Raw genomic sequence first — 22,867 nt, forward strand, 5'->3', positions numbered from 1 at the left:
AAAATTTCAACGTCAAAGCAGACTCCTCCGTTGTTTTCCTGCTTTTCCTATTAGAGGCACAAAAGCTTGTGCAGCCGGTGTCAACCCCACAGTGATTTTCTGTTAGGTAGTCGGGCTGCCTCCAATTATTAATATTTCTCTTTGGCTCCTTTGAAACTTGAGGTTCGAGCACAGAAAAGAAAGTGTTGGAGATATTAATCTATCAGTCAAAAGATACAATGCCTGTTACTGTGGTGGCTCTCAGGAAGGGGCAGAGTGAGGGAACCAGGACTCTCTTAGGAGAAAACTAGCACAGTGGAGCTGAGGATGAAAAAGTCTTCATTTTTTTTCAACCACCAAGTGACCATTATTTAGTAAATCGTAATAGTAATAGCTGTTAGAAAACAGGACACATTTCTGCAAATCATTGTGATCATTGTGAAGATTTTTACATCACAAATTTCACAAGGCACAGATTCTTCCCATCTGCAAGGTGGAAATTGTATGGAGCATTCAGACTCAGGCAGAAGGGCTCTAAAATGTCTACCATGATATGTTTCCCTTGCCTAGAAGGAGTCCTGCCCCTGCTCTTTGATCTTGGGCTTTCTGCACCCACTGCGCCCACAGGACTGCAATTCTAAGGGAGTCTATTTACTTGACTTCAAACTCCCTTGGTGTGGCACGTCAAGATTTCTCGATGCTAAGCATTAATGCAAAATGCATTATCGCTTTGCAGTGCGAGTTATGGTCCTACTGGTGCCAATGATTTTAATCCAGATACCAGTGCTCCTGTGTTTCATGGGATACTAACACTTTTAAGACATCAATAATGCCTACTTTATGCTTATTGAAGGTTTTTTTCAGCTTGCCTTCTTCCATTATCAAGAAAGACTGGCAGATTTCCTGACATGGTTGGGGCCATTTTCTGATTTCACAGAGTTCTGTGACTGAAAGGGAGTTTAAGAGGTCATCCTGCCTGCCTAGGGATAGAAATGCTCTAAAATTAAAGAAAATGACTTTGATGACTTCCAAACAAGACATTCTCATCCAAGCCAATCTTAAGTTCTCACTGTCAGTTTAGATTTCATTATAAGCATTCCAAGTGCCATAAAGTAATTCCATCCCATTTCTCTTACTAGATTTTCTATGGACACAGGGTTTTTTTTTGTTTTCTCTGTCTAGGATTCCTTTATAAATATGTTGCACTGTATATTTCTCATTATTTCTATATGTAATACTGAAACAGACTTTTTGTAGTTATCTGTTTTTGCAATTTGTTTTGCATTAAATAATAGGCCTCCTATCATCTTAGACTGGGAAGTCTGGATCTTACAAATGCCACTATCCACTTGGCATACATGTATATATTTTGCTTTCTTTATTCATCTGTGTATTACTCTTACCATTAGGGTCTTTCAAATTCTATCATTTTGTTATAGTAAAAGTTTTGTAAAAGTCAATTGCTTCATAAAGTATTTTTTCACAGAGGCAGATAGAAAACAAATTAATAAATGCTTTTTGATGATGACATATTATCATTGCATATTTTTTCTGTAAAGGGTATAATCCAAGTATGACTTTGATACCTTTAGGCAAGACAATTAGGATAATCACTCAAGGATCTCAAAGGATATTTCAAAAAAGAATACCTTACTTTTTCCTGGAGAAAAGATACATTTTCTCCTTCTTTAGTAATAGTCCAACTTCTTTATAAGTATCAACTTTAATCCATCCTGGTCAACTCTCCATACTTATAATCAAAATAGATATACCACATGTCTCAGAAAACAGGATGGCGTTGTTATTCTGGTTTAGTGAAGATCACTGGTGTGACCAGGCCCTCCCCCATCCCTAGCACTTAATTATAACCTTACAAGTGGAGAGGCAATGCTGAATGCTTACTCTGCTCTTCTGACTGAAGTTGATGATACTAACTTGTATATAGAAAAAAAAATTTATATGGCTTGACAAGCTTTGTCTCTGAGATATAACATGAACAAGTTCTCCCTAGGAAAGAAAAAAAAAGAAAGAAAAAATGTCACTCCACTTGGAGAAACTTTAGCGCATTCTTTTTAAAGTGTGATTTATAAACTAACCAAACCTACCACCTAGGATCCAAAGTTGGCAAGAACCAAAACATCAACTTTCTTTCCCACTTTTCTCTTCTCTGTTTTGCAGCTCTCATTTCTTGGTGTTTATTATTGTTTCACCTGGCTAGAAATGGAAAATGTGAGCACTTTGATAAATGGCCTGAAAGATGATATAGTTTCTCTCACCTTTTTTTAAAGAATATCAAGATTTTTCTTTGAAATATGATACAATTTGGTAAACCTCTCTACCAGAGTAATAAAGCTGGGGAAAGCAAGTTTGCTGAGAGTTGCATTGCCTCGATTATAATCCTTTTAAAATTATCTTAAATTAAATATAGATCTTCTATCAATGAGGACTTGATCTTAAAAATGCCTCTGTCCAAACATTTCAAGGATTTTAAGGAGACTCTAACTAAGGTCCTTAAATTAAGTGAAAATATTGGTAAAGATTTTTCATAATACACATATGCATACAAAGAAACTGCATTAGTGAAAGCAAGATAAGTTAAATAAAGCACTGATGATTATGTAGTCAGTGCAAACTCAGTATCTGTTTGACATGATCCTTCTTAGTCTACATTAATTCTTTTTCTGATAAGCTGATAAAACAGTCAGAGGGCCAACATGGTACTACAGTTATGATTACGGAAGAAATAATGTCTCAGCATAATGTATTTTGTAAGGCCAGACTAGAAAATTGCTAAATAATAAAATTGCCTTTATGTTTCTCAATAATGATGTTACCTGGATGTATGACAAATCTCATGCTGAGGATTTCAGATCACCAACCGGTATGCACCACTGTGTCTTTCTGGACGCAGTGTTAAGTCATACCCATCTGTGGGAAGCATTCTTTTTTTATTTGCCATGTGAGGCGAACAAAGGAAACTAATCTCATACCCCAACATATTTTTCTGCATGCACTGGGATTACAAGTTGTGTTCTCTGAGGGAGAATTCATTTCTTGTTGGCATGCCATTATACTGATTCAGATATGTGAGTTGTCCTATTTAGAATCTTACAGTAAATTCCAACTTGCCAACAGGAAAGATCTGATAAATGTCAAAGATTTTCCAAGAATAGAAGTACTACGGAATTTTCTATGATAATACCTTAGTTTTGACCGTGGAATTTGGGTGTCATGGTAGACACATTAAGAAAATGGGAAAACCGTGGTTGGGGCAGCGTGAGTAGTTCAGTGGTATAACATTTGATTAATATGCTTGAGGTCTTGGGTTTGATGTCCAGCACCCACTGGAAAAAGAAAAAAAAATTAAAAAAATTTATGAATAGTTAGGATGCTGTACGGACTGGGATGTATTAAATATGGAATTCTAGTGGGATATCCAGGTAGAAATATGTAGCCTGCAAGTAGATGCAGAACCGGAACTCTGGGAAGATGTAAAGTCTATAGATAAACAAGTGACACCTGAGGACCCCTCCTTGCTATCCAAAAGGTATTCAAGGGACTGTGAGAGAGCAGGGATCCTCAGGAAGAAGGAGCTCTCACAGTTTAGAAGAAATGGGGAAAGTCCAGTAAGTGCAGAAGATTAAGGATGGAGGAAGGATTACTCCATTTGTCACTTAAGGAATGACTAATAATCTTTACAGATAAAAGTGGTTATGTAGCCTGTGGAGGCAGAAGATGGGTGTCAGTAGCAGCACGGCTCACAACTATACCACTTTGCTCTGGAATTTCTACTCACATACCTCTGTGTCAAGTTCTCTAGTCTGAAACGTGTCAACCTTGTTAATGACCCCTCAAAGTTAGCACTGTGTTAGCCCCGTCTTTCTCTCAGATGAGGCCTGTGAGTCTTCTCCTCAAGGTAGCACCTGTTATTATCTGTGTGCAGATGAGAAAATTAAGGCACAGGGCTCAGAACAACATGCACAAGCCCACACAAACAGTCATTAACAGAACTGGAATTTGCATGCAGTTATTCTGGCCAGAGGGACCGTGTGTTATGTTAGCTTGCCTTTAAAACATTGGGTGGAAAGAGAAGTAGCATCTTAAAAGACAATAAACTCAACAGGGGTCATGGGCTGGGAGACTCAAGAGAAAATGACAGCCACAGTGGCAGGAATGAAGGAAACCAGCGGGTTATAACACAAGGGGTATTTGAGCAGATTTTGGCATGAGATGGTCGCACGTGTATGTGTATTAGTTCATTGGCTCGCTGTCTTCTTTGGCCCAGAGCTGGGAGGATGGTGCCAACTGGATAGATATTTTCCTGTAGAAGAATGGCAGCTAGGGTTCCGTAACCCAGGGCGACGGCTGGAATGGAGACCCGAAAGGAGGAGCACAGGGGACTGAGGGCAAGTAGGAGGTGCCAAAGCAAACAATGACTTATGGTCCCTGCTTGATTCTGGCTCCTTGCTCTTTTAATTTTGTAAATTTTCTATTGGGGAGGGTGAATATAGACATGTGTAGATTAAAATTTGTGTTTGAAGGATGGAAGCTGTCACCTATATTGGCACCTTAAAACAGTAATATATTCTCTGGGTTATTGAAGGTTTAATCAATAAAGGGATACCAGGAGTGAAACTGCCTTTTTAAAAGAATGATGGCAATCGGTGGTTAGGATTAAAGATTACTCTAAAAAAGTTCTTGAAAAAGAGCAGTGGAGAGCAAATGCTCAAATTATATTTTTGATACTTCCTTAATTCCCAGGATTAACTAAATAAAGAACTTCTGCCTTGATCATGAACACTGGTAAACAAAATGTGTTTTTATTTCTACAGGTACTTTTAATTACTGAACAAATCTTATATATCCACTACCAAACCAGGTTAATTCAACACTTCCAAGTACAACACTTCTCTTTAAGACAGGTGTCTTAATTAAATAAACTATTAATTTTGCAAGTAGAAGTACAAAAGCATAATTATCTAATTTGCTAATTGTTCCACTGTGCTAATTTGCATATTTGTTATCTGCACCATAAACAAATAGTTTGTGTATGTGTATCCTACCGTTAAAATAATGAAGCCACTCTTGGGAGTAGCATTTCCTAACATGTGTTAATAGACACTGCCATAAAAAGAACTCTTTAGTTAAATAAGGTTGAAAAAATGCTATGTTCAAGAAAACAAAATAGTTTCATTTCAGTGGGAGCCCTGGGATCTGGACTGAGATAATATGCATCTTAACTATTGGGTACATTGTGCTATGCTTCAGGAACTATATGTGGACACCCACTTGCCCCATCTTAGTGGAGAAAACATCAAATGTTCTTTTAGAGTTGTCTTAACAATAAGTAGATCTCAATATTTTCTCCTAAGTTACCACCCCATTCTGCAATCAGCAATCAGGCAAGAAAATGAATGAAAGAAGCATATGTTTTTGTTTTCTATATCAGTCTCTGTGTCTCTTCTTGTCTGACTCTCTATCTCTGACTCTCTTTCTGACTCTTTCTCTGTTTCTGTCTTTCATACACACACACACACACACACACACACACACACACACACACACACACGAACACTCATACACATACTCTGGTCCTCCCTATAAATACTTGTGGTAAACATATAAACCTTTTTTTGTTCCTTCTTTTATTACAGGCGTATTGACAGGCTTGCTACCCTTCAAAAACTATGCAGTAACCCTGAGCGCTTGCACTCTGGCTGGCTGTACCGAGAGCTCACATGCATTGAACATCTCTACTCCACAAGAAGGTAAAGTAATTTCAAAGGTCTTGACTTCCACATTTCAGTCATGAATAATAAAATAGGAGAAGAGCTAAATGCTGCAAGGCCATTTGCTGGCAAACCCCATCCTAATTTGATGACAAAGTGCATTGCCAGGCCATAATTGCTCCATTTTTTTGGGGGGTGCGAAAATGAATCAAACTCCATACCCTTTAATGACATGCATCTTTAATAGCTGTAATGCAGATTAATGGGCTTTTTAATTGCTGTTACATTGTTCATGCAAAAGCCTTGTCATTAATATGAAGCATCTGAAAGATTAATGAAAGCTTCCTCATTTTACTATGGCTCAGAAGTAAATCTAGAGACAGTCTGACTAAAAAGAATTGATTGTATGGCACAGTATGAAATTGAGAATCAAACGGTTGATTTCCATGGTCTCTTTTAACTGCTAAACACCAGCACAGGCAACAATTATTCCAGTATGATGGAGCCTCCAAGTGCCAATTGAAGCATTATTAATCACTGCTCAGCTTCTTTTGACTTAAGTCTCACTTTTGTTGTACTTGGGACTTACAAACTGTTGGCATAAATTAGTGTTTCAAAAAGCAAATGTTAAGAAGGCAGCGGGAAAGAGAAAATATTTTAGCACTCCAAAGTGAAGCCTTTGCTCAAACATCCAAACATATTGCTTGGAGAAATAACAGCGCTGAAAACATTTGAAGCACTGTTACTTGGTGTTTCTATCTCCTGGATGAGAGGCGATTTCTCACACTGTCTAGTTGTAAAACTATTTGAGAGATTTAAAAGCCTGATCTCGAGGAATAAAGACAGCCAGTCTCAGTCCCCCCCCCTCCCAGTTTCCATCTTCTCACTCCTTCCTTTTTTCCCTCTTTTAAACCCTTTAGCTAGCACCATTTGCGTAAAAGACATATAAGAAAAAAGCAGACAGAGGCCTAAATGACAAAGCAGTGATCAAGATATGGGATAGGGGAAAATCTTTCTTAACCCTTTATTCTCAGTTTTGTGGCTCATCTAACCAGAATCGCCTAAAGTGGGCTAGGTTGTCAGTGATCCATCTTCACCATTTGCACAATATTTTCCTTACCTATCCAGCTAAAAATAGCAGTTTTTCTCAGTGTATAATTGGGTGCATTTGCCATGGTACGTGATCACCTTCTTTTACATATATTTCCACCTCCTTCATGTGGGAAATATTGTACCATTTCTCCCATTACTTCTTTTACCTCTGTTTCACCCTCTGTCAAGACTTTTCCTGGTACCCTTTGTACCTATCTCAATGCTCTGTTCCAGAGGGATCCTTCTCCTTCATTTCACGTCTCTTTATCATTATTTAAGGAATTGCCAAAAATTTAACTTTAACCTTTCCAAGAAGTTGTTCCCAATTTATGGAATGATAATTGCATTCAGGATCTGTGTGTGTGTGTGTGTGTGTGTGTGTGTGTGTGTGTGTGTGTGTGTTACTAGCAATTGAGCCCAGGGGCATTCTACCTCTAAGCTGCATCCCTGGCCCTTTTTCCTCTTTTTTATTTTTGTGACAGGGTCTCACTAAATTGTGTAGAATCTCATTAAATTCCTGAGGCTGGCCTTGAACCTGTGCTCCTCCTGTCTCAGCCTCACAAGTACTAGGATTACAATCATGTGCCACCATACCCAGCTCAAGGTCATTTGAAAAATATATATATGTGTGTTTAGTTTCTATGATTATAAGTCATTGATTACTATATAAGAAAACTATTTTTTTAAAAATTATACACAATGTAGTATCTATAAATAATTTAATTGATTTTCTGTTTTCCGCTTCCTTCTATAGTTATGGGAGGGGGGGTTTACAAATCAGCTGCCACAGAATTTCCCATCTCAGATCATAAGTGACTAGAGGCTAAGGACCTCTATCTGCTTAACTTTCTTTAATAGACACAGTCCCACATAGACATTGTGGGTTAATAATACTTTTGATGAAGTTACACAAACGTCAGTCAAGTGAACGAGTGTACGAACTCCCCATCCATCACTGATGCAAATTCTCATAAATTCAGGACAGTTATTTAGCACTGTTCCTAAAGCAATTACTGACAAGCTGCCCACGAATCAGGAACATTCCCATGCATGGGATTTCAAGTTTATTTCATGATTTATTGGTTTGGGTCTGAAAAGTTTGAGTTAGAAAAATAAACTAAAATTAGACTCTTAAATCTTTTCTTTTCCCCACAGCCCCACAAGAGGTTGAGCCACCAGTAGCCAAATCCCTTCCCAATTCTTTGTTACTTTCTTGGAATCCACCCAAACAAGTAAATGGCATTTTAACTCACTACTCTTTATACATGGATGGGAGGCTCATCTATAAAGGCAGAGAGGAGAACTACACAGCGACAGGTAAGAGTTCTGTTGTTCTCTCTTAATGGTGACTCTACCTACATATGCCAGATAACTACAGTGTATAATGATCTGAAAACGTGGCTTTTGAAACTGGGTTGCTTATTTTTGTCTCCAATTGGTCACCCCAGTTCCATGATCCATTTTATTCTTGTTGAAAAAATAAGAATAAAAGCATGGAAAACTGCTCCTGTCACTTCTCTCATCTTTGCCAAGATGTGTGGATACGATAGCTCCCCCCACACCTCCAAACACTCCTTACCCCAATTCTTTCCCACTGTGCTTTTGCTCACCTGCAGAGAGTGCCTTGGGAATGGACCAGCACAGGGCTCAGCAGAGACAGCTCTGCCTCTCTGAGATCATGGGTGCAATGGTGGGACCCAGTGGGTCTACTCATCCTCCCAGAGCCAGACTCAATCAGTGACATTCTCCAAACAAATTCCATGGGCACATCGTTAGCCACCATAAAGTCCTCATGACTGTGGAATCATCTTAACATTCATACATGACTGTGGTCTGAATTATAAGCCATTTAAGAAAAAATATAGGATACAGGCATGATTATATAAGGAGAATAAAATCAAATTCTGGAAAACTTTATAGGTGCAAGAGACCTAAATTAGGTCTGGTGTTTGCAATATAAATATATATATATATATATATATATATATATATATATATATGTATATATATATGTGTGTGTGTGTATGTATATGTATAATATATATTTGTATAGCACTAAGAGGGCCCATATATTTCATATTATTTTATGAACTACATTTGCTTCTTACATTAGATATTATTATTATTATTATTATTATTATTATTATTATTATTATTATTTTGTGGTACTGGGGTTCCTGGAAGCCCTTCTACCTCCAGGCTGTGCTCCCAGACCTATTTTTTATATTTTTATTTGGAAACAGGGTCTCTTAAGCCAGTGCGGCTTGCTTTGAACCTGTACCATCCTCCTGTCTCTGCCTCCCAAGCGCAGGGATTACAAGCATGTGCCACCACACCCGGCGGTTTATACCTTTAATCTCAGTACTTAGGAGGCTGAGACAGTAAGATCTCAGGTTCAATCACAGCCTTAGCAATTTAGCAAGAATCTCAACAACCTAAAAAGACCCTGTTTCAAAACAAATGATTAAAAAAAAACGAGCTGAGGGTATAGCTCAGAGGTAGAATGCCTCTAGGTTTAATCCCCAGTAACACACACACACACACACACACACACACACACACACACCAGATAAGAACTATTACCTTTATGTTTTTGTTTGGTTCATAATTGAATGGTGTTCTGTCATATTTATTCTAGAAGGTAGATACTTTTACCCCATTTTACAAGTGAGTAAAAAGAGGCAAGGGAACATGACTTTGATACTATTCCAAACCTCTGGCTACACTAAGGAGAGTATGATTTAAAAACATGTTACTTATCATTTCTTAGACTTAGTTTCTAGCAGGGCATGGCGTTGCATGCTTGTAATCCCTGCATTTAGGAGGCTGAAACAGGAAGATCTCAGTTCGAGGATAGCCTAAGGTACTTAGGGAGGCCTTCTGCAATGCAGTGAGACCCTGTTTCAAAATAAAAAATTAAAAAAAAATAGGGCTGAGGGGTATTGCTCAGAGGTAGAATGCCCCTGGGTTCCATCCCCACCACCACAGGAAAAAAAATCTTCTTAGCTTCTGAATCTATAAAATGCAAGTAACTGTACTCAAGTGTTCTTTAAAAATTAGACTATATAAAAAATAAAACATGTTAGAAACTAGTATCCCTTCCATACACAGAAATGAATGCTTCCGAAGAAAAGATAATAAAAATAATTACTATTTTCTGTAGAACACATAGATCATTTTCAATCTAAAAGATTAATTTTACCCTAACAATACTAGATCACAAGATTGAGGCTGATGGCATTATTTTAAGTAAAATTATAAACTACAGAAATTACTTAAAATTAATAATAAATATCTTTATCCTGTTTGAATCATGGACAAAACTGTATGGCTACAGTATTTGCAATGAAACATTATGACAAATATTACCATAGTGAATTGATACAATAGATACCCTAGATATAATATAAAGAGAGTAGAATATTATTTTTAGGTGCTCATAATCATCTTCTCTAGCTACAGTGGTAATACATTCTTCAATTATCTCCAATCTTTGGGTAATATTTTTAAAAATTATATCTTTAATATCACCCAAAGCAGTTTTTTTTTTACTATAGCTTTGTTGTTTTCTCAAAGGATCCATATTCCATGTTACTTTTGTCTCTAAACAGCTTAAGATAGAAGCATTTTGAGACTTCAAAATGGTCAGTTGGTTCGTAGAAAAAGAACTAAGCCTAGAAGGTCAAGGTGGGATTGAAAGCCCCCAAACTGAGCCCTAGATAAGTCAAGGAATTCTTGTCAATAGTTGGAGGAACCAATTTCATCCCATTATCTATGCTTTTAATCTTTACTGTTCTTTTATTGAACATATTTTTCTTGCCACAACTCTGAAAGGGATCCAGGAACCTTATTATGAATCCCATAACACCTGTGTTAGTGGGCTGGAGCTGCCACATCACAGCCTGAGTAAGCTTAAACAGTTGTTTTCCCCACAAAGGCTTGAGTCTCAAGACTGGGGTGTCAATAGTTTTGCTTCGCTTGAGGCCTCTCTCTTTACCTCGTAGATGGCCACCACCTTGTCACTGCGTCTTCTCCTGGTCTTTTCTTTATGCAAACATGTCTTTGGTATCTCTTATCTCTTCTTCTTTCTGTAAGAGCACCAGTCATATTGAATTAGGTTTCTACTCTTATGATCTCATTTAACTTTAATAATATGTCTCCAAATATAGTCACATTGGAGCTTAAGGTTTCAACGTGTGAATTTGAGGGGGACAGAGTTGAGTTCGTAACAGCACCCTACAGCAAATGTATTTTCTATTAACATAGGCTTAATGCTCCCTTTTGCAGAGATTCTCAGATCACTTGAAGGTTAAATAAAACTGCCTTTAAGATCCCCTTTGACTCTTAAGATTTTATTCCTGTGATATAAACTAAATCAGTTTACCTATATCTTTAAAGTTAATCTGTCCATTAGGATTCACAGAGAAATTTAAATTGGGGAGGGACTTTCTTTGAAGTTATCAGGAGAGGAAGCTAGTAGAAGACTGCTGTAGCCATTGAAAAAGGCTTCAATCTTTACAGGCAAATGCCATATTTCACTATGTTCTGTAACTACAATGCTCTTGGTACTCAGTACTTGTCTTTATGCTAGGGTACTTTTATTTTTTATTATTTTGCGGTACTGAGGATGGACCATAGGGGTGCGTACCTCTGAGCTACACCCCCAGCCCTATTTTTTAGTCCTTTAATTTTAGAAACAGGGTCTCACTGAGTTCCGAAGTGCCTCACTAAGTAGTTGAGATATCTGCTCACAATCCTCCCCTCTCCACCTCCCGAATGCTGGGATTACAAGTGTGCACCATCATGCCCGGCCCTGCTAGGGAGTTTAAACCTAACATCCTTTCCATGTTAACTGGCTTGTGGTAGAGCTTCCATTCATGAGTGCTAGTGTTGTCAGTAGCAATTTGGTCCATTAAAATTAATCTCTGGCTGGGCATGGTGGCACACACTTTTGTAATCTCAGACAGGAGGATCAGTTTCATAGCCAGCCTCAGCTACTTAGTGAGCCCCTTTGCAACTCAGTAAGACCCTGTTTCAAAATAAAGAATAAAATATAGGGCTGGGGGTGTAGCTTGGAGGTAGAATGCCCCTGGGTTCCATCCCCAATACCATAAAAAAAAACATTAATCTCTTCAGTGCTGAAATATCTCTTCAAGGAAAGGCTGAAAAATGGAAGATGCAGTCCACTAAAATAGGGAGATAATTTAAATATTTTAAAATTATAAACCTAGCATATGCTTACTGAAGATAACTTAAGTGTGCAGATATCTAATATCTGTTAATACTACCATACAAAGAGAAATTAACATTTATTATATATAATTCCTTCTAGTACTTCATTCATTCTAACAAAATTGAGCTAGAACCTATTTATACTTTTGTATCCTTATATAACTACTTACTGCAACTTATCACTTTACATTTTTCTAAAAATATTTTGAATTGTTGTAATAACATCATATTTCATCTAGTGGTCATACATTAATACAATTAGATGTTTGAACATTTATCTCTAATTTAACTATATTGTTATAAATATATTGTAATAAATATATAAATCTTTGTTAGAGTTTTAGAAGGTGAATAGCAAAGTCAAATATTAATGAGGTTTTTCAAAGTATTTGATACACAATTTCATTTTCTTTTCAGCAAATTCACCAGCAATAAATATTTTTAAATATTTGACGTCTTTACAAATGAGAAATATTCTTTTTTATTTGCATTTTAAGCTACGACTTATACTGAATCTTGTATGATTCTTAGCTGCTTATATTTTATTCTAATTCACCTGATCACATTTTTGAGCAAAATTTAATAGCAGTAAAAATAATTTTGAAATTTCATCAACAGCTATGTTTCATATTATTTTCCCTTGGTTACAATCACCAGAACTATTTGTTTATTTATTTATTTATTTATTTATTTATTTTTTGCCTTCTATGCTATCAAAAACTTTACTCAATAACTTGGCTTAATGTCCCCTCCTAAATATTCAAAGTAACAACATTTTCCCTCACCCTCCATTTATTAGTGGTTTTCTTTCAACTCTTCACATAGAACTGACACCCTCCTGTTACACTCAGAAAATGGATCTCTCTGGCGTGGTAGATACAGCTAAAAGTACATGCATTTCAATCCAGAGGCCACTTAGCATCCAGGCACTTTGGATTTTTTTTTCGTCTTTCTCTTAAATATGAAACATTAAAAGTCAAAGGCATTGCTGCACCTTGAGTTAGTACAAAATATATTTAAAAATGCATACAGTTCAAATTTTTGCCTTGCATAGGCCATAAGCTAGTAGTATGCTGGGTCAGTTCTGACACTGAAAAATGAATCCAGTTAGAGAACCTCCCGAAGGCTGTTGATGTTTGCTATAATAAATAGCACACACTTTAAGTCAAACTTTTTCATTCTGTATTCAAAGGTAATGGATTTTTCGTAACCATAGTAACCTTGGTGTATTTCTGGATAAATACATGAGGTATATACATTCTAGTTTTATTTTTGAATATAAACTACCACATTATGTATTACTAATAATATGAAAAATAGGATGTAGGTTAGTATAATGACAGCTTAAACTAGTATGCATTTTTCTTCTGCAAAAATAAATATTTATCAAAAGTATAGGTTCAATTAATTTTTCCCCCAGTTTTGTGGTATTCTGGTGGTGCCATTTATCTTTTTTGCAAGACCTCCATTAATCTCTTATTTCTGTCCTATAACAGATTTCTAAGAATTTTGAGGTAAAAACAATTGTGCTTTAAAGCTTATGATTATAAACATTATCGAAAGATTGAGGAATCTATATTGATATCACTGGAGGCACTACTGTGTGGGCCATTAGGATGTGTGTATATAGGGTGTTCATAAATAGGTAGAAAAAAGAAACCCTTTGTGAGACTGTTCAGCACAGTGGGATTGTTTCAAAGTTCAGGCTAGCTAACATCCTGATTGATGATGACTATCCAAACTGTAGCCAACCAGATCATTCTCATTTTAAACGAGCACCCTACCAGAAACTGGCAATCTTTAAGAAGTTTGTGAGATGTTTCAGAAATGCCTACAAAGTTTTTGACAAGAGAATAGCAAGATGGTGGTAAATGCAGAGAAGGACCCACCTGACTCGGCAAGGAGGATGATGTGACTTGTGCTCCCTGGTGAGGACAGAGGGGTGATGCCTCAGAACAGTTCTGTTTTTACTGCAGACATTAGTTTTGGTCATTTCTAGAACTCCAAAGGAGGAAAGGCCAATAGGTATTCTAGAGAGGAAAAAAAAAACAAATAAATACTTGACACCAAACCAAACACATGTATGTGTTCAACTGTATCATCTAATTAATCTATAATGGCCTTATGGTTGGATGTGAATGGCTAATTTCTAGAACTGTTGGTAATATCTTCCTATCAAGGATCTGTCAGAACCTAGGCTTCTATCAGTAAAACTGAGGCCGTAAGACATGGAGAGTAGCAATGTAAGAAGCATGTGTGAGGGAAGAAAAGAAAGAGAAAAGGAAAGGAGGGGAGAAGAAAGGAAAAAAGAGAAAGGTAAAAGGACATGGAAGAGGAAGAAAGGAAAGATGAAATTCTAGTAAAGTTAAGTAGAAAATCAGCATTTACATCTTTAGGCAACTAAAAGTGCTAAAACTTTTATTTGCCAGGGTCAAAAAGAACAATGTATAAGCAGCAAACAGAAGTGTCCATTTCAAACCATCCAAATATTTAAGCCTTATGATGAGAAATTTATTGAAGAAGAACCTATATTGCTTATGACACGATATACAAAAAGCATTTAAAGGTTAGGTACTTTAAACCAAGCATTATAAAGAAACTCATGAACATTCTACAGATTTAAACTAAATTATATTCATTCACACAGATAGTTTACAATAGACCTTTCATAGCAAAATAAGTGTTCACTTTAACCTAGATATTTTATCTAATTTTGAAATTTTGAATACCACAACAGAGTACGTGGAAAACACTCTTCACATAATACCAAAAGGAATCCTGTTAAGATGTGTGTCCTTTCAGCCATAATACCTATTAGTATGTCAGTGGATGTGAGAATTTTCAGGTAAAGCCATGATCTCATCCATGAGTCACTACGTGCCACTTTTATGTCACACACAAAATATTCATAAAATGTCTCAAAGATATTAAGAATACAAACAAAAATCTTGAGCTATGAAAAGCAGTTAGGGTCTTCAGAGTCTAAGTTACTAAGCTACTAACTCTGTGACTAACTATCCACAGTATTATTTTAGGACCTAACTAAATAACTTGGACTAATGGACAGTGACTATTCCACTCTCGAGAATCATATTTACTTAGTAAAAGAGTCAAAAGAGAAAAAATAACTGAAACAAAACATTGAACTCTCATTCCTGCTTACTATAAAAAATAAAATAGTCATTCCTTCCATTGAGATGGTTCTCTCTACAGAGTAATAATATATGAAGAAAAAAGATAGATTTAAATTTGTATTTTAAGATCTGTGCCCAAATACATCAGTGATTTGTTAACCAAATTGAGTTTATAATGTTCTCAGATGACAGGAAAGGACTCTGCTTGAAGGGATTTCAGAAGCATAGTGGAACTGAGTTCAGTTAGAGAAGTGGTAAAGATAAATGCAGAGAAAGATGATAAAAATGTTCCTCCCTTGAGATCTTGACAAACAGAGGCTGCCCATTATTTTAAATTTATTTTTAAACTCTCAAATTATAGCTTCCCATGAAAAAATGAATGTATCTTAAGGGCACAGTTTGATGAATATTTACAGTGAAACACAACAAGAAAACCATTCTGGGTCAAACAACAACATCTGCAGCACCCAAGGCAGCCCCAGTTTTTGTACCCTGAAATCTTGACTACTAACAGCATAGATTCATTGTGCTATTCTTACACTTATTATGAGTAGAGTCAAGCAATATGTCTCTCTTTCCAGTGGCTTCTTTTGGATAAAGTGGTTGGGAGAGTGAATCAGTGAAATAGTTTATTATTATTATTATTATTATTATTATTATTATTAATTATACCTACATCCTGAGCCCTATGAACCTCCTTTCTCCAGGCAGTTACTAAGACAAGACCAGTGGTTAAATTCCTGCTTCCCAGAAAACCATTGAAGATTTATAAAATAAAATATCTCCCTCATCTCCAAGTCAAATCTAGGAAATGATTATATTAATGTTTCATTTATGTAATTAAAAATTTCAGCACATTAAATCATTGGCCTATGGGTACCAGCAAAAAAATAAAATAAAAAATTCAAACCAACCATTTGAATGGAATATTGTGTGACCATATAGCTTACATAGCTATATGTGGATATTCAATCAGGAAATGTGTTAAACATTTTAGCAGAGTATATAAGTGTATTTTAGTAAAATGCATGTGTATATGCGTAAGTACACAACTATGGACGTGTATGTATGCATATATACTTGTATATGCAGATAGAGACACCAAAGTATTAAAAGTAATTGTTTCTCTCTAATGGCATTCAATTTTTTTTTCCTGAGGAAGTCTTTTCCATTTTAAAATTCTCTACAGTTTGGATATCAAACATTTTTTTTTAAAAATGGTATTTTTCTGGTTATAATGTATGTGATAAAATTGTTATGAAGGAAGGACATTTTTAGAGGATATATGCATTTGACTATTAATGCTTACGTTCTAACTGTCCCTAATCTCAACTTTGATATTTAATCAGACTGGTTATCTTGCTCATTATTAACACCTTTAGCACTACCTGCTACCACCCAAACGTTAAACATACTTAATGATTTCCCTCAATCCTCACATTTTCCTTTGATTCACAAGCTCTTCCATATCACTTTCCCATACATTTGTCATAGAGCATATCCTTAAAGAGAGTATATTTTATCTCAAAATAATAATATGAGGGTATTAAATATAATTATTGTATAATTTCCTATTTTTATCTCTACGATATAATATGTACTATAGTGGACGAAGTACACAATTGGCATTTCATAAACTTTCATTGGATTATGTTGAAATGAATTAAATTGGAAAAACATTGAGAATCAGTAAATTAATATTTTAGAGTAAACAACAAATACTGATGCATAATTCAGATATAATTAATATGCTAAACATGGTAAACAGTTTTAATGAGGTAGGCTGTTCCTGTAACTTCCTAGAAATGTTCATTTAATCACCCAATATGAAGTGAAAATAATTATAACTACTTGTATTACTTTGCTAGGGCTTTCATGCCATAAGATCATAAGCTACTTGACTTACACAGCAAGAATTTTTGACTTAGTCAGTCTTGGTGGCACAAGCCTGTAATTCCAGTAGTTGGGAAGCTGAGACAGAAGGATTGCAAATATGAGGCCAGCCCTTGGTAACTTAGCATGACCTTATTTCAAAATAAAAAATAAAATGGGTCTGGGGATATAAGTCAAAGGTAGAGCACCATTAGTTTCAATCCCCAGTAAACACACACACACACACACACACACACACACACACACACACACACACACACGTCTTAAAGTTCTAAAATCTAGGAAATGCTAGATCAAGGTATTGACAGATTGAGTTGCTTCTGAGGACAGTGCAGTGCATAAAATCCTTGTCATGACTCTCTTGGTTTCTGGTGATTACCTGATAGTCTGTGAGGTTTGTCGTCTTGTATACATATCACCCCAATCTCCATGTTTTCACGGTGTGCTTGTCTACTTTTAAAATTTCCCTTCCTATAAAGAAACCAGTCATAGTGGATTAGGGCCAACCATGATGGCCTTATTTCAAGCAATTATAGCGTCAAGGCTTCTATTTCCAAATAAGGTTACATTCTGATGTTCTTGGGGGCCAAAACTTCATATAAATTTGTAGGTGAGTCAGGCACATTTGTAATCCCAGTACTTGGGAGTCTGAGACAGGAGGATTATGAGTCTCAAACAGCCTCAGCTACTTAGTAAACCCTCCACAACTTAGTGAAACCTTGTTTCAAAATAAAGAATAAAATAGGGCCATGGGTATAGCTCAGAGGTAGAATGCCCCTGGATTCCATCCTCAGTACTGACAAAAAAAAGTATGAAGGGAAAAACGGAATTAAGACTACAACATTGCTCAGGGTGTGACTACACATTTGATGCCATGATTATTAATATTGTAAAAATTTCCTCAAATACCTAACATAATTAGATAAGATAGGGCATCTATTTCAAAATCAGTTTGAAAATAAATACATTCTATGGAAGTAAAATTCAGAAAACACAAATCACTTCTGTCTGAAATGATTCATTCGTTGAATGAATAAAAATGGTTGTCTATTGCTATTTTTCTAAATATTGAGTATCTAATAGAGAAAAAAATATTCAAAGGTCCCAAGGGAAATGAATTAAGAGAGCCTCATACTTTTCATGTTATATTCCTTATCATAATAAAGAAATCAAGGGGCTAGGGTTAGCATCCTCTCTTTCATTTCTATCTTACATCATTATAGGTTATTACCTTTCTGCCTTCCTTTAATATTCGCCAGTACTTTAAGACCCATGTTTATTGGCTATAGGATTTTTTTTCTTGGTTTTGCACATCTTTACCAACATCCTGCCCCTATTTTCTGGTTTAGTAAAAACTTAAATAATTAGGTTTTCCCCTCCTTCTTTACTACAAGTTGTGGCAACATCTTGTATGGTTTTTACTTTCATGTGAACAAACCATTGGACAGCCCCACCTCTCAGATCTCTTATACTATCATCCACAGAAAGGTCCACTATATTTTTAAATTACTTGCTCTGATTTTAATATTTAGGACCTTCTATCTCCTAGATATTCTTCATATCTAACACATTCTTTTCAAATATCCTGTTAATCAACAACAGTCATCTATTTTCCAGCTTTTCACTCATTTACTTGTACTAAAAATATGTGTGTTTTTCTTTGAATTGTATCTAAACTTTTTTACATCCTCCCCCATCTCTTTATTAGACATAGTCTTTCCTTCTCTTCTAAACTAACACCCTGGTACAGAATGTGAAATGTTTCTTGATCAATTTTCTCAGCTCTCTTGTACCATCATTTTTACAATATATTTAATTGAAAACATCAAATAGTGATCTATTTGTGTTTCTCATGACTAAACCTAGAGTCCTGAACTCTGCTGAAGTAAATTTGAGAAGGATGCAGGTTGGTGGCATTCCAATGTCCTTTCATCTCCCATAGACTTTGAAAGTTGACTCTTAGTCTTTACTCTTCTAATCCACTTTATCCCCCATTCACCATTACCAAATCTTTATCCCTTGTCCACATTTCTTCACACCAACCTTGCTGAATCTAGGAGAGGACTTCACTGGGATTCCTGAGCTGCCTGATCTGGAACTCCTTAGCTTCCCTAGTCAGAATCGGGGAGGCTAATTTCCTTCTAATCCTATGTTTTCCTACATTAGTGAATTTTCTCTGCCCATGGCCTTACTCTCCCTCTGCCTTCACCTTTGCTCTTGTACTAGCTCCTTCCAACAACACTTGCATAGGCTCTGGTCTCCTACATGTGGTTGGGGATAGAGAGGCATAGAGGCAAACCTAACATAAATGTTTCTTTTTTGAACCCCACATCCCACTTGTGATCCCAGACTCCTCTTTTACATCTTCACAATCCCATTCCTCACTTCCATTGACTCCAGTTCTGTGCTTCCTAAGGAAGTATTCATTTTCTAGTGTTGATATAACAAAATGCATCCTCTCAATATTCTGGATGATAGCAGCTCAAATAATATTCTTAGCAGGGCTATCCTTCCTCTGAAAAGTATAAGGGAGAATCCTTCCCTGCTCCTTGCAGGTTCTGATGGTTACTGATACTCTGTGGCACTCCTTGTCCTGTAGCTGCATCACTCTGATCTCTGCTCCTGTCATTACATGATATTCTGTCTGTGTCCATCTCCAGATTTATCTCTTCCTATAAGAAAAACAGTTGTATTGGTTATGTACAGCCTACCTGAATGTCATATGAACCTCACCTTAACTTGATTACATCTACAAAGACCCTATTCCAAGGGAGGTCACATTCACATATGCAGGGGCTTAAGACTACTGTATGTTTTGAGGGAAAACAGAATCTATCCTCCAATACATCCATTGGTGTCACAGTACTTCAACCTTTAATTAAAACTGCCCTCATCCATGCTGTCAAAGTTTCTTTCTTCTAGTCAGGGATAATGTGGAGTCTGTACCATTTATGGTCCCTATGACTCATGATCTTGGGGCATTCTTCTCTTGGTGTCTGTGACACCATACACCCTCCACACACACATAATTTTCCTGTTATTTATCTAGGTCTGGGGTAGACTCCATGCAGTATCTATATATTGACTTAGTAATCTTTATCTGCAACTCAGACCTTTTTTCCTAAGCCATGAAAGCTTCCTTAACTGCATATTAGACACTCACTCTTAACTATAGGTCATTTCAGTTTCATTTAAAGTCTCCAAACTGAATTTATTTTATCTCCCAAAACCCAGCAATTTGTTATTCTTCCTAAATTTCTCATCCTAGGAAAAAGGTAACACAAATCATTCTTTTTCCTGATTTGTAAAACCTGGATTTAATCTTGAGTCCCTTCTCCATTACTCACATCCAATCTTAAAATCCATACTCTTTATGTTGACCTATAGTACTTAGTAGCTGGCTCTTCTCTACTTTCTTGGTCTTCTATCATTCTTCCCATTCTCATTTATTTCTACAATGCTATGCTCATTTTCTATTTCTGGTTGTTGTTGTTGTTGTTGTTGTTGTTGTGTGTGAAATTCAACAAGTTCTTTCCCATTTCTGTTTTCTCTGATAGATACCAGACACCTAGCTTAGTTCTATAATATGGCTATTTTCAATAGTAGTGTAATAAACACGAGTGTGTATGTATCACTGTAGTATTCTAACTTTAATTCTTTTGGAAAGATAATGAAGAGTGGTATATCTGAATCCTATGGTGATTTCATTCATAATCTTTTGAGAAACTTCTACACTGATCTCCATAGTTGTACTAATTTATTATCTCACCAATAATGTATGAGAGTTCCTATTTCCCCACATCCTTGCCAGAACTTAGTAATTATTTGACTTCTTAACAATTACCATTTTTACTGGAGTTTGATGGAATATCAAAGTAGTTTTGATTTGCATTACCATCATTGCTGATGATACTGAACATTTTTCCTATATCTGTTGGCCATTTTCTTGCCTTCTTTTGAGAAGTGTCTATCTAGTTCAATTGCCCACATTTGACTGAGTTATTTTATGTTTTAGTGTGAAGTTTTTGTTGTTTCCATACAAGGATCATGTATTTTCTCTCATATGTGAAAGCTAGAGAGAAAATATGAAACACTTTTGACCTCAGAAAATGAAAAGAGAAACCTGTAGAATAGTGAAGGATAGAGGGAAATTAGGATTAAGAAAGGAAATAGTTCAAATAATGTTATGTCCATATATGAAAGTTTATTACCAATTTCACTAACATAGACAGGGAAGGAGAAAGGGGAAGCAAGACGAGATTCAGAAGTAAATACACCGAGCGGTGTGCACATGTATGTTTGTATCACTTTGAATCTCACTGACGTATAATTATAATGCACCAATAAACGTATTTTAAAAAGGCAGAATCACTCAAGTTTAACTCTTACTGTTAGTGTACTTCACTAAGCCTTGTTTTCCTGCTAGAATGGTAGTGTCAGTAATTACTTCTGGGATTGATGTGAGAATTATATATAGTATGTGAGATTAGTATATTGCTTGCATGTATCTAAACTACATATTCAGTTTAATCCAGGAAATATTTGTTGAGCATCTGGTATTTACATTGGAGGATAGAAGTTACATATATGATTGTGATAGTGTCATCTCCCCTCAAACACTTCCAAATTCAATTGTTTAGTTATAATTGTGTAATGCCAAGTGTAATGACACCCAGTTTGAAGTAAGTTCTGTAACAAAAGTGAGATCAAGAAAGATGTTCAATTCATTCTAAGAGAAAAAGTGTCAAAGAGCAAACAGGTCTTTATGGGGTTTAGAATAGTATTTCAAAACCAAGGTGCTGGCTAGCCCAAGGACCAGGGAAAGAGGGTCAACAGACACAGTGCTATAAATATGCATTTCATAAAAATTAAATATGGTAACTTGAATGTGACAGGGAACCTTAGGTAAGTGGTTAGTAGTAAGAAGCAAGTAGGAGCAAGTAGGGAGTAAAATTTGAAGGTGGTAGGAGGTGTTGAACCTTGTCATGAGACAGTGAGAATCATTGAGGGAGTTTTGATAATGAAATAGCATGCAGTAATCAATGTTATAGAGAAAAAAAATAGTTCACACATACCCTTATTCCCACATAGTCATGACCTAATGCTTGTAGCCATCAGCTTTATTCAGTGGGCAAAAGGACAAGCGGATTTAGAACTTTAAATACAAGATGCTAATTGAACTTAGCCGTACAGATGGCAGAAGGATGAGGAGAGGAGAGAAAAGCATTATGTTTATTTGTTAACAGCTCTATTGTATTATATTTCTCTGTATCAGTCAGTGTAAAATAAAATCTGCTTATTTTAAATCCTTTTAAATAGTGTTTAAATATTTCCTGATGACACAATCTGCTAAAGTATTTACCCTTGGTGCAGATTTTCATTAACCTTGTTGTAGATTTTAAGCCTAAAATTGTATATTTTTAGGACCCTCAATTATGGAGTAAAGCTTAGTGACATCATCATAAAAATCACATCTGGATAAGCTTTAGAGTCTTTGTCTTTCTATCCGATTTAGGAAATTTAGCAAAGCATAGGAGGATACCACTATGAACAGACCCTGCATTTCAGATTATTAGGTTGCCGTTTCTCTAACAATGCGGGCAGAGAAGGATTTAAACCCCGGAAGCTGTAAATGATATAGAGAAATACTCAAAACACCAATATAAGAAATCTTAGGGAAGTTCAATTGTATGGGATATACAAAAGACAACAACAACCCAGAGGCAGAGATGGAATTCAAAGTACTCTATCTTCATGACTTTTGTCAACATTTTTTTTATTGTTTTTAGAGATCTTATGTGAATTCTT

At 36.0% G+C, this 22,867-nt stretch overlaps 1 protein-coding gene across 2 annotated transcripts in view; it reads left to right on the top strand.

The window, feature by feature from the left end:
- The window catches only part of USH2A (usherin), a gene marked incomplete at both ends in the record, with an annotated part of 871,783 nt that overhangs the window by 404,231 nt on the left and 444,685 nt on the right, over positions 1-22,867 (top strand). For both annotated transcript variants that reach the window (XM_080698222.1, XM_080698223.1), the window contains 2 exons: positions 5,634-5,747; positions 7,956-8,117. In XM_080698222.1, the coding sequence (XP_080554348.1) occupies positions 5,634-5,747; positions 7,956-8,117 (276 nt within the window). The remainder of the gene's footprint in view (positions 1-5,633; positions 5,748-7,955; positions 8,118-22,867) is intronic.

This window comes from Muscardinus avellanarius, assembly GCF_963383645.1.
Source record: "Muscardinus avellanarius genome assembly, chromosome: 7".
NCBI lineage: Eukaryota > Metazoa > Chordata > Mammalia > Rodentia > Gliridae > Muscardinus > Muscardinus avellanarius.